Below are 19322 nucleotides of genomic sequence, written 5' to 3' on the forward strand. Positions count from 1 at the left end.
GCTCTCCTTACCTGCCTCCCGGCCGCTATGCGGAAGGAAGGAGGTGGGCGGGATGTTTGTCCCGCTCATATCCGCCCCTCCGCTTCTATTGGGCCACGGTTCAGTGACGCTGCTGTGACGTCGCGGTGACGCTGAACGAACCGCCCCCTTAGAAAGGAGGCGGTTCGCCGGTCACAGCGACGTCGCCGGGCAGGTAAGTATGTGTGACGGGTCTGGGCGATGTTGTGCGGCACGGGCAGCGATTTGCCCGTGTCGCACAACAGATGGGGGCGGGTACCCACACTAGCGATATCGGGACCGATATAGCAGTGTGTAAAGCGGCCTTTAATCGAAAGTCATTTGCAGACCATAGAGAATGGGTGGGGTGATAGACAGAGAGGAGGGTGGAGATGTAGGGGGGTGCCGCATTGTGGAGAGCTTTGTGGGTAAGAACAAGCAGTTTGAATTGGATCCTATGATATATGGGCAGCCAGTGCAATGACTGGCACAGAGCAGAGGCATCCGAGTAGCGGTTAGCCAGATACGTGACCCTGGCTGCTGCATTAAGGATGGACTGTAGAGGAGAGAGTCTAGTTAGGGGGAGACCAATTAATAGAGAGTAAAGGCCGCTTTACACGCTGTGACATCGCTCAAGCGATCTCGTTGGAGTCACGGAATTTGTGACGCACATCCGGCCGCTTTAGCGATGTCGTTGCGTGTGACACCTATGAGCGATTTTGAATCGTAGCAAAAACGTTCAAAATTGATCATCGTGACATGCCCCCCTATTCTCGATTATCGCTGCTGCTGCAGCTAGCGATGTAGATCCTCGTTGCTGCGGCATCACACATCGCTACGTGTGACACCGCAGGAACGAAGAACCTCACCTTACCTGCGTCCGCACGCAATGAGGAAGGGAGTAGGTGGGCGGGATGTTACGTCCCGCTCATCTACACCACTCCGCTTCTATTGGGCGGCGGTTCAGTGATGCTGCTGTGACGTCGCTGTGACGCTGAACGAACCGCCCCATAGAAATGAGGTGGTTTGCCGGTCACAGCAACGTCGCTAGGCAGGTAAGTAGTGTGACAGGTCCGCGCCATGTTGTGCGCCACGGGCAGCGATTTGCCTGTGTCGCACAACCGATGGGGGCGGGTACGCACGCTAGCGATATCGGTCACGATATCGCAGCGTGTAAAGCGGCCTTTACAGTAGTCAAGGCGAGAGTGGATCAGGGCCACGGTGAGGGTTTTTGTCATTTCCATTGTGAGAAAGGGGCAGATTCTAGAGATGTTCTTGAGGTGCAAGCGGCAGGAGCGGGCAAGAGATTGTATGTGGGAGGTGAAGGAGACATCACTGTCAAGTATTACACCCAGACAGCGGGCTTGCTGCCTAGGACTTATCGTTGTGCCACACACAGAGAGGGAGATGTCAGGTTTTTAGGGAGGTTGGGAGATGGAGGGAAAAGAAGAAGTTCAGTTTTGGAAAGGTTAAGTTTCAGATAGAGAGCAGACATGATGTTGCAAACTGCAGTCAGGCAGTCAATTGTGTGCTGTAGTACAGCGGGGGTGAGCTCAGGGGATGAGGTGTATAGCTGTGTGTCATCAGCATAAAGATGGTACTGAAAGCCAAATCTGCTGATGGTCATTCCAATTGGGGCAGTGTAGAGGGAGAAAAGAAGAGGGCCAAGGACTGAACCTTGAGGGACCCCAACAGTGAGAGGAAGAGGAGAAGATGTGGAGCCAGAAAATGATACCCTGATTGAGCGGCAAGAAAGATAGGAAGAGAACCAGGAAAGCAGTGTCCTTTAAGCCGATAGAATGGAGCATAGAGAGAAGGAGATGGTGGTCAACAGTGTTGAAGGCGGCAGAAAGGTCAAGGAGAATAAGCAGAGAGTGGTCACCATTACGTTTTTCTGTCAATAGGTCATTGATCATGATCACTTTGACAAGGGCAGCTTCTGTTGAGTGTAATGGGCGGAAGCCAGACTGTTAAGGATTTAGAAGAGAGTGAGTGGAAAGGTAGCGGGTGAGACGAGAGTAGACCAGGCGCTCCAAGAGTTTGGAGATGAAGGGGAGATTGGAGACTGGTCTGTAGTTGCTTGTACAGGACGGATTAAGAGAAGGTTTTTTTTTAATAATGGAGTAATGATAGAGTGTTTGAGGGAGCAAGGGAAGATACCAGAAGAGAGAGAGAGAGATTGAAGATTTTAGTTAGGTGAGTAGTGACAACCGGAGAGAGGGACTGGAGAAGGTGTGAGGGAAAGGGATCAGTAGGGCAAGTGGTAGGACGAGAAGAAGAAAGGAGCCTGGAGACTTCCTCCCCTGTGACTGGGTCAAATGTGGAAAGTGAGCTGGATGGGATATGGGGAGGGATGGGATGCACAAAGCTTGGCGGCTGGGAGCTGATCTCTTGGCATATGTTTTCTATTTTCTCTGTGAAATACGAGGCCAGGTCATCAGCATGAAGGTCTGTGATAGGGGGTCTGTGCTTTGGGACTGAGGAGGGAGTGAAAGGTGTCAAAGAGCTTTTTTGGATTGTTGGATAGTGAGGAGATAAGGGTGGTGAAGTAGGTCTGTTTGGCGAGGTGAAGGGAAGAGTTGTAGGTCCTTTACATGAACTTGTAGTGGATGAAGTTTTCTGGTGTGCGGGTTTTCCTCCATAGGTGTTCGGCACTCCTAGAGCATCGCTAGAGAAATCGAGTTTGTGATGTGAGCCAAGGCTGTTTTACTCGGTGTTCGGAGGTTCTGAGGTGTGCTACTTGGTCCAGGGTGCTTTTGAGTGTTTCATTGTAGTGGTTTACAGCCAGATCAGGACAGGAAAGTGAGGAGATAGGGGACAGTGATGAGTGTAGAGAGTCTGTAAGTGTCTGAGAGTCAATGGCCTGTAGGTTTCTGAATCTGTGATAGGTGGGAGTGTGCTGGGGCGGACGAAGGTTTGTAAGCTTGAAGGAGAGGATGTTGTGGTCAGAGAGGGGAAGAGGTGAGTTGCCAAAGTGAGAGATTGAGCAGAAGCGGATAAAGACCAGGTCAAGGGAGTTACCATCTTCATGTGTCTCAGTGGATGAGAGCTGTGAGAGGTCAAGGGAGGTGGTTAAAGATAGAAGCTGGGATGCAGATGGGGAGGAGGGGCTGTTCATGGGGATGTTGAAGTCTCCTAGGATGAGGGTTGGTAATTCAGAGGACATGAAGTGCGGCAGCCAGGCTGAAAAGTGGTCAAGGAACTGGGTGGGTGAGCCTGGTAGATGGTATATGACAGCAACTCTGAGGGAATGGGGACGGAAGACCCTGATGGTGTGGACCTCAAAGGATGGGAATAAGAGTGATGGAGCTGGGGGGATGACCTGGAAAGTGCATCGTGGGGACAGGAGTAAACCGACTCCACCACCATGTCTGTTTTCAGGTCTTGCTGAATGTGAAAAGTGTAAACCACCATGAGAAATGGCAGCAGGGGAAGCAATGTAAGAATCCTGAATCCAGGTTTCAGTGATGGCTAGTAGATTAAGAGAGTTATTGAGAAAGAGGTTGTGGATGTAGGGAAGCTTGTTACATACGGACCGTGGATTCCAGAGAGCACAATTAAAAGAGGGAAGTGAGGGTGTATAACTAATGTCAATGAGGTTAGCAGGGTTTCTATGGGAGGTGGGGGAGGGGGTAAAGTTAGCAGGGGGTGGACTGGGATTAGGAGAGATATCGTCTTCTGTACATCTGCCAGCAGGCAGGTAATAAGCACTTATTTGTGTACTTTATTGTGGTGGGCATAGAGGTGCATGGCTCCTTACAAGACAAAGCCAGTCCTGTACCTCTGGGTCAGTCATATGGAAAGTTACAGCAATCAGATATATTGAAAACCATGGGCAATGAAGTTCCAATTGCTGATACTTCTCTTCTGTCAGAGGAATGTCGAGAGGCCCCAAACATGTCAAATGGATGGTGATTGGCTGATTTTTATCTTATGTGTAGGGGGCCCTAATTGAATGTGTTGTCTCTTGTCCGATCTAGAACACCATGTGCCTTCTACAAATACAAGCATCCCGCCATCTCCCGATAGGAACGCCTCCTGCAGTCCTTTTGCGCCCAATGCAGCTGATTTGCCCAACTCGCCAGAAGCGGCTTCTTTGTGCCACTGTTCCTCAATAGGTAATTTTAAGATTCATAGTTTTCTCTCTGTCCTAAGTGTATTAATTAACATACTTTAACCGGAAGTGCAGGGACTTCTGATCATGCGCACTGACTCTAAATCCGGTGTCTGAAGCGGTGAGAACAGACACAGGTACGCGCATCATCGCTGATGACGCTGGACAATGGGCATTGAATAGTATGTTAGTACGCCCCTGTGGGTGTGCTAACATGCTAAGAGGGCGGATTAGCCAGGGGAACTAACGCCCTTGTGACTAGTCCCTGCGCTTATTAGCATCTCATAAAGGGTCTTTAAAAATACATAAAGAGATCTTTAGAAACAGTATGTTACTAGATGCTGGGACAGTTAGGCCGGGATTAGAAATATGCACCCAGAACTGATCGTGGTTATGGGTGCATAGGACACCTGACAGGTTCACTTTTATAGTAAGGAAGGGTTAGTTTGTGCAAATGTATACTGGAAGGAGGAAGGTGTTAGAGATATCAGTTGAGGACATGAACGTTACAGTCGTAGTTACCATCTGAGCAACAAAACGGAAGTATAAGGGCTTATTAGAGGCGCCTTCTCAAATGTATTCTATGTGGTTATTAGTTAGGAAAGGTGTGTAGGGGAACAGGAGTTCACCTGAGAATAGATTAACAAGTGGAAGCTAAGTAAATACGTGTACTTAAATTTCCATACTTAGACCATCCTAGGTCTGGCCCTTGAGAATTTATAAATGTCATATGCATCTATTCCACACTTGGATTTATGAACATCTACAATTAGTTATGGAATCATTTCATTTAACATTTATATAACAAAAAGTCTAATACCGGAAAATCAAATCTTAGTAATGATGAGGTCTAGGAGATTTTCACTTTTTCTTATTAGATGTAGCAACACTTAATTATTTTTTAAAAAACATGTCCCTGCGTGTAGACAGCGTTGTTACATACTGTATTTGTTATGGTGCCTCTGGATGTATTTTGTTTTTATAAAGAAGTAGATACAAAAGGGAGAAGTATAAGTCTTTCTTTCACTTCTTTTTTAAATGTCTTTAGCTATTGAATGTGTTCATTATCACTCATTATTTTTATCTTTTTCTCAGAACTTGTGAACTCATTTATAGAAGCCCAGAAACAGCTATATCATAAATCATTTGCTTCAAAAAGTGATTTTCTATATACTGATGCAGCAGTTGTAAACATTGGGATCAATCCCAAAACTGGAAAGGGTATTAGCAAAACAGCAGAGAAAGAATTAATGAATTATGATTTGGCTGAAAAGGAAAGAGAGACCCTCAAACTCTTAAATCTGTTTGATGACAAAGATGGAAAGGAAATGGAGACTAAAATTATTGCACTACTTGGACAATCGGGAATGGGCAAAACGGTACTTGTCAAGAAGATCTGCCATGAATGGTCAGACGGGAAGTTTGATCAGTTTAGCTTTGTGTTTTATTTTGAGTGTAGAAACCTGGATGTATCTAAGCAGTATAGCTTTAGAGAGTTACTTTTCAAGGTGTCTTCTTGTGCTCATGAGAAGAACATTGATGTCTACCAGTACATTCTGAGAAATCCAGAGAAGGTTCTTCTCATCTTTGATGGTTTTGATGAATTCCAAGATCCAGAAGGACTTCTTCATGGTTCTTTTTCCACAACACCAGGTAAAACCAATAAAGTGAAGGACTTATTCACTGGTCTGTTCCAGAAAAAGCTACTACGTGGGTGCACCTTGCTAATAACTGCAAGAGTCAGAGAAAAACTCAATCAATACTTGGGAAAAGTTGACAAAATCATTGAGATGATGGGATTTTCTCCCAGCCAGGTGGAATGGTACATCAAAGAATATTTTAAGGAACGGCCAGATTTCAGTAATGCCCTAGAATGGATTAAAGATTACCAGTATGTGTTCAGCTACTGTTATATTCCTTTTATGTGTAAATTAATGTGTATATTCGCCGAACATAACTTAAAGACTCGAAACAAAGAATTACCTTTGACATTAGCAGCTCTTTGCTATGACTTATTTCAGAAAAACTTGAATTCTCCAGATACTTGTGAAGGAACCTCCACAAAACACTGTACAGTTGAGTCATCGTGCCTTGATTTTGTATCTGACAAAAAAATTCAACTGGAACCACAACCTGAAAAACTACTGACTGGTACTGGAAATACTATGGAGCGTACGTCTTCCAACTCACTGGTTCAGAACTTTTCCTCAGCATTTCATACACTTGAGAGTATAAGTGACAGGAACTTGGTCAGATATATTTCTTTTGACCTTAAAAGAAGACGGAACCAAGAAAGTTGTCCAGACATGGTACGCAGGTTTTTAATTGGACTGTTGTATTACGACAAGGGAAGTCCTAGTCCAGTGTGCACTAAACATGTAAAAAAACAAAAGAAAATTAATGATTATTTTCGAACATTAGAGCTTTCAAAGCTCTGCCCACAAAAACTGCTTGAAGTTTTTCATTGTGTATATGGAGTAAATAACTTGCGCCTCATGCGTGGATTAGCCGTAGAACTGAATGAGGAGCTCTCGTTTGTGGGCACTCGGCTTACTCCACCAGATGTGTTTGTAGTGAAGGAACTTTTAAAAGTTTCAAAAGCAAAGGTTTCCTTGGATCTGAGGAAGACGAGCATTGATCAGAAAGGTTTAGAAGAACTTCTGCGTCTCAAAGGCATCACATCGTTCAGGTATGGTTTCGGGAGAACCAATTTATTTTTTAATTTATGGTTTAGAACCTCGTTATCCAACACAAATTATTCTATGTTTGATTAACTGGAAGTTTGCAAATCGTTTATAAGATGTGGCCAACTTAACCAAACATCTTATCAAGATTTCTCTTCTAAAGACATACCAAAAAGTAGTTGCTAACTACCTGCCTTGTCTGCTTTGCTACGATCTCTTCTAGCTGATAGTTAGAGTGCTCCTGCTGGCAATTCTCTTACTTCTTGTCATGTCAACAGAGCATTAATTTTTCTAGATGAGACAGCTCTTTTAAAGCATCACACTAGCCTTTTTTTTCAGCACTGGAGTTGTGCTTTAATCTAAGTCCCATTACCCCCTGTCTTATACTCACCTTCCGTCAGCTTCATCAATTTTTTTGCCTGTAACTTCTGACTGGCTGAAAGTAAGAAGTTACGTCTCAAGCTCCCAGTGTATCTCTATGACAGACAGAATGAGGCTCTCGTAGACTTGCATTGAGTTGTGACCACTGGTGCGCTCAATGAAACACTGGAGCTGTTGGTAGGTCACAAATTGGCGGAGACGGACAGGAGCTCTCCATCCACAGAGCTGTGACTGAACCCAATATTGGACCACCCCCATGACTGATACCCAAACGCTGCTGGTAGGAATAAAGTTAATTCCTCCCGGCAGTAGGAGTCAATGTGCAGTCGCCAGACAGGTTTCAGATGATATTAACCTGCACTTTAACCCCATATCTGCAGGTTAATAGCATTTACACATGTGACAGGTTTCCTTTAAAACACCACTCCAGCACTGAAATGAAAAGAAAACCGCTGGGGTGGTGCGTTAACAGCATTCAGAGATGTGTTTTACAATGGCTTCCTGACCAAGATCAACTTGTAGACTGATGACTTTACTGATGTGCTGGGATCTGTGCAGAGATCATTATGCGGGGAGGGGAGGAGATAAGCTGTGGCCATAACCTATTGTGAATGATGGATCCTGTGTTCTGAGCTTCCATCTTTATAATCCAGGAGTTATCTTTCATTGTAATCCATCCCGTGAGCCTATTAAACGACTGTTGAAAACTCAAGAAGTGGACACAATCAGCCTGTTATGAAACACAGTGGCTATTATGGAAATGGTTTGACCTATATTCAATTCATTTCTGGGGAGTCTGACAGAAGCAACTGGTTTCCATAAATCCAATAAAAGTGGATATAGAGGCAGTATTCGCAAGCCATAAACTCAAAATGGTTAGCAGGTCCCAAAGACTCCCTAGTGTTCATTCTTTCGTGGGCCTCTTGGGGGATGTCCAGTGTTGGCCAGTGGAACATTTTGAAGATAGAAGTGTAAATAAGCTGGATTACAAACAGAAAAACATTCACAACCAATAGTGTAGTCAGAGAATAGCTGGGTTCTCAAGTCCAGGGTGTCAAACAGAGGTGTAATTGCCTGTATAACATATGTTTCGGATTATAATATGTACTTTTCGTCCCACAAATTTGGGAGGAAAATGAGGGGTACATCTTAAAATCCGAATATAGCTTACCGGGAGGTAGAATATTGGCGCGGGGGGCTGTCGGGCGGCCAGCTGCCTCTCTGTGCTGGCGGCTCTCTGTGCGGCCAGCTGTCTGTGCCAGCACAGACACACCGCTGCCAGCACAGACACACCGCTGCCAGCACAGACCCCACCAGCACCGCCCCTGCCTCCTGGGACTCCACTCCACCCCCGCTGCCGCCCACCCCTCCGGTAAGACAACACGGTAGTATAAGACAAACCCCTTTTGTTTTTTTTTATCCTTAAATTTGGGGTTGCGTCTTATAAAACGAAAGATACTGTATTTGCCTCGAGAAAACAGTGCATTACTACAATCAGCAAAACTTTAAAAAAAACCCCTATAATTCAATGATCCACACGTACTCTGTGTATTTGGAGACACTACTAGTTTTGCCTTGCAAATACTAATGAAAAAGTGAGGTGTGTATAAGGCATAAAAGTATCCATGTCTTGATATTCATTATAATAGTATTGGATATCACCGACTGGAAGCTGAACTACCAGTAATTAGGTGTTACACTATATCTCACACTGGAAACCAAACTGACACGGTGTCATACAGGGGTGGCAGAGTCCACAAGTAACATTGCCTTTGTGGGCCCACGCTCAGTCATACATTTTCCTCTGCTTCTATATAATAAAACACTAGGTAGGTTGTCTGACACCCCACACCCTCGCCAATCAGCTGTTCTTGGTCCCGGGAGCGACAGAAGGCAGCTGGAAATGCTCAGTTCTGGAGCTGATCCATCTTCTGATAGTGGCCATGGCCAGGTACTGCACATCCGCCTCCTATTGATTAGAATGGGAGACGGATGTGCACCACCCAGTGGCCGTTATGAGAAGACAGCGCAACTTCGGAACTGATCATTTCCGGCTGTCTACTGCCGCTGCCGGGACCAAGAACAGCTGATCGGTGAGGTGTCGGACCCCGGCTGATCAGACATTGATGACATATACTAAGGATAGGCCATCAGTGTAAAAGTAGAGGACAACCTCTTTAAACAAATGAGTAGATTCTGACTTTGCTGGTATACAGAGAATCAAATGTATTGTGCCAACTACTGCTCTATAACAGGGTTGGTGGTCCAGTCCTGCACAGGGGCCCACCGGGGAAATCAGTGGTTCCACTTTGGGCCAGTCAAGGCCTGCAGACAGTCTCAGGTCATTGTACCAGGGGCACATGTAACACTATGCATGTAAATCTGATTTGACATACACAGTTGGACACAGTATATAAACCTGAGCATTGTAGATAGCATAGGAAACAATGGGGTGAAAGTACTCTCGCTAAAGAGTTGTGTGTTTTCCTCTACAGAGCCTCCCTCAGTGATACTGTTAACCTTTGGAAGATGCTGCTAGCGGATGGACAGAGTCTACTACTGAAGAAATGCATCAGAAAATTCACCTTAGAACCATTCAAAGTAGAAAGCCTGAAAGATGTCACAGATCTGGTCACTCTAGTGGACATCCAGAATGACATCTGTAACTGGTAAGACTTTATGTCGGGCACTTTTCACATCCCAGTACTGGAGCCTGGATGCACATGATATATAGTTATTAATGGGGCACCTTCTGAATTTATTTCCAGCTCTCCAGATTCATCACTTGATATTAAAGAAATTCCAGCTGTAAAAAATCTGAAGAGGGTCATATTTGGGTAAGTTGACGTAGAGAAGTCTTGTCTGACATTATGTAATATTGATGGCGGCAGAGTAATTGGGGAGGGTAAATATTGTCCATGTACTTTTCTTGATACAGATTTTGTTTCTGGTAACTGCTGAGAATAAGCTGCCGTGTCCACATGAGGAATACCACTATTTCTAGTCATTATATTCCTTGCCATTTCCACCACTTTTTCTCTCGGCGGGCTCTATCTCCGATTTTCAATTGAATCTGAACGAGTGGGTGGGAATTGTAGCTGTTATGGTTCCCATAGGGTGGCTTTACACGCTGCGACATCGCTAGCCGATGCTAGCAATGGCGAGTGTGATAGCACCCGCCCCTATCGTTATGCCGATATGTGAAGATCGCTGCCATAGCGAACATTATTGCAGCGTCACACGTACTTACCTGCCCAGCGACGTCGCTGTGACTGGCAAACCGCCTCCTTTCTAAGGGGGCGGTTCGCTCGGCGTCACAGCGACGTCACTAAGCGGCCGCCCAATCAAAGTGGAGGGGCGGAGATAAGCGGGACGAACATCCCGCCCACCTTCTTCCGTCCTCATTGCTGGCGTGAGGCAGGTAAGGAGAGGTTCCTCGTTCCTGCGGCATCACACGTAGCGATGTGTGCTGCCGCAGGGACAAGGATCAACTTCGCCCAAGCGACAGCAGCAATAATTGGGAGAGGACCCCCATGTCAACAAGGAGCGATTTTGGACGTTTTTGCAATGATCCAAAATCGCTCCTAGGAGTCACACACTATGAGATCGCTACAGCCGCCGGATGTGCGTCACAAAATCTGTGACCCCCAACGAGATCGCTGTAGCGAAATCATAGCGTGTAAAGCCCACCATACACAGCACTTACAGATATGAGGGATCTATACTCGCATTTTCTGAAGCGGCAGCAGCATGAGAGACGTTACACTGCAGTACTGAGCTGTTAAGCTGTGAATCCAGCATTGTGTTAGGCCTGCGCCACACATCCGTGCCTCCGGCACGTGTTTGTCATTTTTTACACGTACCGGCGGCACGGAGACACTTTAACCAATGCTACCCTATTGTAGCAGGCACACACACGTAAAACCACACGGAACGTGTGTCCGTGTGCATTTGTACGTGTGTGCGATTTTCAAAGCGCTGACATGTCAGTGTTTTCTCCGGCAGCACGGGTGTCACACGGCCCGCACCCGTACTACACGGGTGTAGTGTGGATGCGGTCCCGTGTGACACGCGCCGGAGAAAACACACATGTCAGTGAAAAAAAAAACAAACATTAACTCACCTTCTCCAGCCCTCCTGTCTCTGCCGCTGCTGCCTCTTGCTGCCGACCGCCGCTCATTATTCTCACTGAATATTCACTTCACTGCCTGGCAGCAGCAGCAGCGGGAGACGGGAGGGCTGGAGACCGAGGATCAGCACCATGGACAGCACCGCAGACGTCAGGAAGGACCAGGTGAGTATAATAATTACCGGTTCTACGTGTGCTATCGCGGATAGCACACGTAGAACACACGTGTCACGCACGTACCAGAGACACGTACTTACCTGCACGCAACACGCAGGGAAAATACGTGTCTCTCGGCACGTGCGTGAAATTCACGTGAGTTTGGCAGAGGCCTTAGACAAACACTAGAAAGCAGATGTATTGGTCTGTGTTGTGTATGTGACGCCCTCTTTCATCCTGCTTCTTACTATGTTCCTCCTTTATGCAGCTGGCATTACCAATTACCACTTTATTGAGCTTGCAAGGCCCTTTTTTATGACCAAGACAGATTTTAGCGGGTTTTTAGAGAGGATGATGAGTTAATGATGATGGTTTTGTACAATACTCTTGTGTAACTTCTGCAAATTCAAAGCTGGAGCTACTTGGCAACTAGTGGACATTTGAATTTAAAAGATCACAAATATCAGGCTGCAGGTCACAACTAATATCAGTGAATGTAGCTATGTAGGAATCCTACAGGGTTGGTCATGAACGCGGCAACTTGTGGGTTGCATTGCTATCACATTCATTATCATTAATTGCAATGTAGTAGCTCAATACAGCAATCTTAGATCTGCATGTAGCTCTGTATAATGTATACACACCAAGGCAGGGCAGAGTCATGGAGAAAACAACCAGTAGCTTGGATGGTGACTGTGGGTAACCCTATGATGTACCATATGTTAGTGGAAGGATTCAAGCAAATGAGGCATCTTGAGGCTATAATAATCATGTTAGTGTTTTTGTGTCTTAGGCTTGGAAAGAAACATGGACAAGATGGCTTCCTGAAGCTTGTGGAAATTCTTCCGAAACTTCCTGCTCTTCAACACTTAGAGTAAGCAACACAATGTCCTAAAATCAGAATATGTATTATATAGGGCATGTACCAGTTAAAGGGGCTGTCCAACCTTAGGTTACAAGTCTGCAGTCACACCACATGACTGCAGAATTGTGAATCCTCACTACGCATATAGTTAGATCATTGAGAATGCTCAAGTACCGGTGAAGGCAACGGGACCACAAGTATGTGATTAGCATAGCCGAATGGATTGGTGCGGGTTCACTCAATGCACGTGTATTAAGCGAGGCTAGACGAGTGTAGTGTACGTGCGGTCACATGATCGCCTGTTCCCGTTGTCGGCACCAGAGAATCCTCACAGCACGCAGTGTAACGATTTGGATTCACCAGTCTTCAGTCACAAAAACTGACTGCAGACTTGTAGCCTAAGGTTGGACAACCCCTTTAATCATACCAATAGAAGAGATCCAGCATTCAAGATGGATTCAAGGTAAGTATTTAATATTGAAAAATTGTGAAGTGTACAACATGTGAGGTTTTGGTTAAGTATCTTTCTCAGCATACACTGTCAGGAGCACTTGTGTTTGAAAGAAAATAGCAAGATTTGTATAGAAGATCAAGCTGTTCACTACAGAGGTAGTGCAGAATGGCCGCCACGGGGAGGTATACAGGAGACAAGTGTGGGTAGTGAGTGAATCACACGCTGGTGGTGGTGGCGCCACATGTTGTACACTTCACAATTTTTCAATATTAAATATTTACCTTTCATCCATCTTGAGTGTCGGGTCTTTTTTATTGGTTTGAATAAGGAGTTGGATCCTATCCGGGCACCTAGTAGTAAACCAGGAGTGCCCTGTTACTTCTTCTAACCTCTTTAATCATAACCTGAATACAGACAACTGTAGTAAAACAACAAAGATCTCTATACGAGTACTCACACTGCCCCCATGCTGTACTTTTAATAGGTGAAGCACAATGTAAAACCAATGACTTATACAATATTAGAAGTCCCTTTGGAGGGCCTGGAAGGTTTATTGGTCAACAAGTGCCTCAACTGCTTGTGTAACTCCTGCTTCCCTTTCTCGTGGAGTCAAACTTTAACTACAGATCCTGGTGGACACTGAGGTGGTAGCCCAGGTGGAAGCCACGAGAAAGATGGACTCTACCTGAGCTTCAGTGAAGGAAGGTCATCCATCCCTAAATATTGCAGGGCATTCAGACTTTCAAGGGTTGGGAAAGGTTTGTGGGGGGGTCCTTCACTTATTGGACAGGGCTTGCTGTTAACGATATCTGTCTCAAAGACTACAACCTCTATAGGACCAGCATAGCAGAGCAACTGGGGTGCTAGAGTTAGGCTATGTGCCCACACTGCGGATTTACCGCGGATTTTGCCGCGGATTTGCCGCGGATTTACCGCGGATTTGCCGAAAATCTGCAGCAGCGGCACTTCCAAGCCATTTCAATGGCATTTTGGAAATGCTGTGCCCATGCTGCGGATTTTTCCGCGGCGGATTTGCCGCGTATTTTGATCCGGAAAAATCTGCAGCATGTCAATTATTGTTGCAGATTTTGTTGCGGATTTTTCCCATGCAAGTCAATGCAAGGTGTAAAATCCGCAAGAAATCCGCAGGTCTGTTCCCACAGGCTCTTTTTCCTGCGGATTTGGTGCGGATCTCGCAAACAAATCCGCAGGAAGTGATGTAGGATAGTTCAGGAAGAGGAAGTTTCACCATTTTGTAGTGTAGAGTAGTGGCAGTGTAGTCGTGTTGTGTCCGGACTCTGGATTGCCAGCTAAAAGCAGCTAGTTACAGGCTGCTTGCTTTTAGCTGGCAAAACAGGATCCCAGGTCTTTTTTCACAATTCTTTTTTAAAAAAAAAAAAAATGTGCTCCGCTGTATTTTCACTGTCCAGCCCGATGCAAGCAAGCAACTGAGGGCTGTGCTTCTCAGCAGGATAAGGCTGAAGCATTCTCTGCCCCTCCCGCTGAGAAAACCAGTCCTCAGCTGCCCCTGAAAATGGCGGCTCCGTTGTGAAGCGCCATTCACAGGTGCTGTACCTAGGCTCATCCAGCTGCCGTGATGCATTGGCTGGCTGGGTAATTACGGGGTTAATGCCAGTTTTCTGCAAACTGGCACTAAGCCCGAGGTTCATAATGTCATGCCTGTGTAGACACGGCCATTATGAACCTCCGTTTGGTAATAAAGAAAAGAAAACACTTTTTTAAAAATTTTATTTGAAAGAAAAACACACAAACATCCCTGATTGCCATCTTTATTACTCCCTGAATCCCCCGACGATAATCCATGACAGCTCCGATGTGCACCCGGCTGACCCGGGCACTGACGTCAGCCGGTCACAGCAGCCGTCAGTGTACGAGATGCTGCAAAGCTCTCTTCCGTCTGCTGGGACCGGCTGACGTCCGTGCCCGGGTCAGATGAGTGCACATCGGAGCCCGGCACATCAGCTGGTCGGTGTGCAGTCAGCTGACCCGCCTGCGCTCGCGAATTAAGTCAGCTGACGATGTGCAGTCATGTGACCCGGGCACGGACGTCAGCCGGTCCCAGCAGCCGTCAGTGTACGAGATGCTGCAAAGCTCTCTTCCGTCTGCTGGGACCGGCTGACGTCCGTGCCCGGGTCAGATGAGTGCACATCGGCCGACTATTCAGCTGTCGATGTGCACTCAGCTGACCCGCCCGCGCTCGCGAATTAAGTCAGCTGACCGGCTGACTTCTGTGCCCGGGTCAGCTGATGCTCTGAAGTCAGCTGACCCGAGCTCAGCTATGAACTGAGCTGACCCGGCCAGTGAGTTCTGCCGCTCCCAGCAGCCGGCAGAGAGCTTTCCTGTGATATTGTCCTGGATTAACCTCTGAGGCTTGATAGTAATAAAGATGGCAATCAGGGATGTGTGTGTGTTTTTCTTTCAATTAAAATTTTTAATAAAGGTGTTGTGTTTTCTTTATTACCAAATGGAGGTTCATAATGGCCGTGTCTACACAGGCATGACATTATGAACCTCGGGCTTAGTGCCAGTTTGCAGAAAACTGGCATTAACCCCATATTACCCAGCCAGCCAATGCATCAGGGCAGCTGGATGAGCCTCGGTACAGCACCTGAGAATGGCGCTTCACAACGGATCCGCCATTTTCAGGGGCAGCTGAGGACTGTTTTTCTCAGCGGGAGGGGCAGAGAATGCTTCAGCCTTATCCCGCTGAGAAGCACAGCCCCCAGTTGCTCGCTTGCATCGGGCTGGACAGTGAAAATACAGCGGAGCACATTTTTTTTTTTTTAAATAACAGTGAAAGGGAACATGGGACCACATTTTTTGGCTATAAGCTGCGGCCACCACCACTGGGTTATTATATACAGCCTGTTAGAATGTAAGAGCCCAGTGGTGTTGGCCGCAGCTTTTCTGTATAAGCACACTGTGAGACTGCTAACAAAATGGATAATGGAGAAGAAAGGAGGGTTGGGACAGGAAATGACATAAAGAGACCTTTTTTTGCCTTCAAAACAGTCAAAGCTTTATTCAGAAACACATTGGACAAAATCCGCATCAAAATCCGCATCAAAATCCGCGTCAAATCCGCGTCAAATCCGCAGCTATGCTAAGGTGCGGATTTTGGGGGAAAGCTGCGGATTTTGAGGCAGAAAAATCCGCAGCAACATTCTCTCGTGGACACATAGCCTTACAGTGGAAAAAATGATCAATGAAATAAAAAAAAAAGTTCCCAGAGATCCTTTATGATAATGTATATATATTATTATTTTTTTTTCATATTGCATAAAATAGATTTAATAAAAAATTCAAACATAACCTACACTACGAAAATAAATCTAGAGAATTTGTTGAAATGGATATTTGGTGTGAAACCTGTACAGTAACAAATATAAACAAAAAAAACACTAAACCTAAAATAATTATTTTCTAAATTTTGTGGAATAGAAAAAAAAATGCATATAAATTACATAGTACCCCAAAGCAGTGCTAAAACCTAATACAATTTGTCTCATATAAAACAAAGCATCACACATCCATGTCAGAGGAAAAATAAAAAAACTACAGTTGCTAAAAAGCGGGGAAGCAAACACTAAAGAAATGGGACGGTCATTAAGGTCTTTTCGGATCTGGTCATTAGAGGTTAAGAATAGATTTATAAAGTATAATATTTTTTATTAATGTTATATGTTTTATCCTCTCATAATTTGCCTAGTTTGAACAACCTAACAGAGAATCACATTGGTGATAAAGGTGTGGAGAAACTGGCCGAGAAATTCCCAGAACTGCGGAGCCTTCAAACCCTGGAGTAAGTTCTGGAAAGTCATTAGTTAATTTGAGGAAGCATTTTCTGAATTTCAAAGAAAGTCCTGGTGATTTGGGCTTTTGGCCATTGCTGTAACATTTTAAGGCTATGTGTCCACGTTGCTTTTTACCTGCTTTTTTGCTGCTTTTTCAACTGCAGCGTTTAATGCCAAAATTGGTGTGTTCTGCTTTTCAAGCATAGTCTATGGGAATTTGGGTTTCTTGTGCACACTATGCAGTTCAAACTGCAGCCTTTTTCTGGCAGAAATTTGAGCAAAAACTCAGCTTTGCAGTTCAAAACGCAAATGGCAAAAACAATTGACATGTCAGCATGTCAACAATTAACATTTCTTGCCAGCATTGAGAAACGTGATGGTGTCTCCGCAGGCCTTCTTGCTTAGAATAACAAGAACACAGAGTTGAACAAAAAGATTTGCAAAACCCTGGTCCACCGGTCAGATCCAAGGTCCATGGCTGCTGGACCAGAGCCCTGCAAACCGACATCCTGTGATATCCGTGGTGTCTCTTCTAATTAGCGTGCCACCCCAACTTCAGGCGTGCTTTGTGCCAAACTGCAATGTTTTTATCACGGCGGTCTCTCTGTATTTTAAGACTAGTGACAGGATCAGGACAAGAGTCTCTTATTATCATCTGAGATGCTACATATTAAGTGTGTTTTCTTTCTTTGGATGTGGCAAGGGATAATGTCAGTTTTCCTTGCCAGCAGCTTCTGACTCCTGGTGAGGTGTTTCTAGTTTGGGCCCACTCCGAGTCTCTTTATACACGTTTCCCAACAGAGGGTGCCAGTTATTCTCGTTGCCATTTGGATTCTGGGCTCGGGGGGTGGAAGGAGCTGCTTGAGTCCTTGCTGTTGATAGCGGTGTAGGCTGCAGTACTGGTGCCTAGTACATAAGGATAAGGCTGCACATCAAAGTTAGATAATAGTATAATGCTATAAGCATACCGAAAAATATTGAAGCATACAATGAATAATGCCACTTGCTAACTTGAAAGTGTGAATAATGAATTGCATACCTGCCATGAATATTAGGAAAAAGTAGATATTTAGCAATCGCATTGATCAATGTAACTGAGCCCCAAAACCTCGTCAAGGTATATCTCTATATTGGGGTCCCTAGCTCTATAACCCTAACTGTGTGTCATCTCATTGCAATTAAAAACTGCTGTGTGTGGAGAGGGGTAACCAAGGACTTTCTTATATAGGAGATGGAAAAAACATGGCCGAAAGGGGCGGAGCTGTGTTCACATTCAGAAAAAAAAACTTCATAATACTAAATAGGATAACTGAAGTGAGCACTAATATATATTAGTGCAAGCCAAAAAATACATAGTACATAAGGATAAGGCTGCCCATCAAAGTTAGATAATAGTATAGTCCTTGGTTACCCCTCTCCACACACAGCAGTTTTTAATTGCAATGAGATGACACACAGTTAGGGTCACAGAGCTAGGGACCCCAATATAGAGATATACCTTGACGCATGCATTGAGGTATACATTTCATTATTCACACTTTCAAGTTAGCAAGTGTCATTTTTCATTGTATGCTTCAATATTTTTCGGTATGCTTATAGCATTATACTATTTTCTAAGTTTGATGTGCAGCCTTATCCTTATGTACTATGTATTTTTTTGGCTTGCACTCATATAGCAGTACTGGTGCCTGACTGCAGTCTAGTTGTTGGAGTTAGTCTGTTGTTATTTTCCCCTCTGTCTGTCTTGCATTAGTGTGTTGTTTTAGTGCAGCGGTGGGACTAGTGATCCTTACCTTCCAACTCACTAGCCAGGGCTTTCTGCAGGGTCTCTCAGGGCGTCAGGTTCCTGCTCGGCAACAGGTGACGAACCTCTAAAGGGACTGGCTAGAGGTGCAGGGTACATCAGCAGTGTGTTTTACTTCATGCCGGACCCTCTCTTAAGTCCATGTTATGACAGTTTCACAAAATGTTGCAAATATCTTTGTGCAAATAAAATCACTCCGGGGAGACTGGAGAACATTTGCGCTAAAATGTTGTAACTATTTGAAAGGTCAAAAATAATGAATAATTTTAAAACATTTGGAAACCCCATCCCCGGTCATAATAGTAAAATGAAATAAACAAATAGAAGAACACATATACAGTTAGGTCCAGAAATATTTGGACAGTGACACAATTTTCGCGAGTTGGGCTCTGCATGCCACCACATTGGATTTGAAATGAAACCTCTGCAACAGAATTCAAGTGCAGATTGTAACGTTTAATTTGAAGGTTTGAACAAAAATATCTGATAGAAATTGTAGGAATTGTACACATTTCTTTACAAACACTCCACATTTTAGGAGGTCGACAAATAAACCAAACCCAAACAAAATATTTTTATTTTCAATATTTTGTTGCGAATCCTTTGGAGGCAATCACTGCCTTAAGTCTAGAACCCATGGACATCACCAAACGCTGGGTTTCCTCCTTCTTAATGCTTTGCCAGGCCTTTACAGCCGCAGCCTTCAGGTCTTGCTTGTTTGTGGGTCTTTCCGTCTTAAGTCTGGATTTGAGCAAGTGAAATGCATGCTCAATTGGGTTAAGATCTGGTGATTGACTTGGCCATTGCAGAATGTTCCACTTTTTTGCACTCATGAACTCCTGGGTAGCTTTGGCTGTATGCTTGGGGTCATTGTCCATCTGTACTATGAAGCGCCGTCCGATCAACTTTGCGGCATTTGGCTG

General features: G+C 45.0%; 1 protein-coding gene across 1 annotated transcript in view; it reads left to right on the forward strand.

Annotated features, from left to right (window-relative positions):
* The window catches only part of CIITA (class II major histocompatibility complex transactivator), a 116975-nt gene that overhangs the window by 74773 nt on the left and 22880 nt on the right, over nucleotides 1-19322 (forward strand). The window contains exons 11-16 of the mRNA XM_075317915.1: nucleotides 3978-4115; nucleotides 5207-6800; nucleotides 9672-9845; nucleotides 9945-10013; nucleotides 12255-12335; nucleotides 16511-16603. Of these exons, the coding sequence (XP_075174030.1) occupies nucleotides 3978-4115; nucleotides 5207-6800; nucleotides 9672-9845; nucleotides 9945-10013; nucleotides 12255-12335; nucleotides 16511-16603 (2149 nt within the window). The remainder of the gene's footprint in view (nucleotides 1-3977; nucleotides 4116-5206; nucleotides 6801-9671; nucleotides 9846-9944; nucleotides 10014-12254; nucleotides 12336-16510; nucleotides 16604-19322) is intronic.

Source organism: Anomaloglossus baeobatrachus, chromosome 7, assembly GCF_048569485.1.
Source record: "Anomaloglossus baeobatrachus isolate aAnoBae1 chromosome 7, aAnoBae1.hap1, whole genome shotgun sequence".
Lineage (NCBI taxonomy): Eukaryota > Metazoa > Chordata > Amphibia > Anura > Aromobatidae > Anomaloglossus > Anomaloglossus baeobatrachus.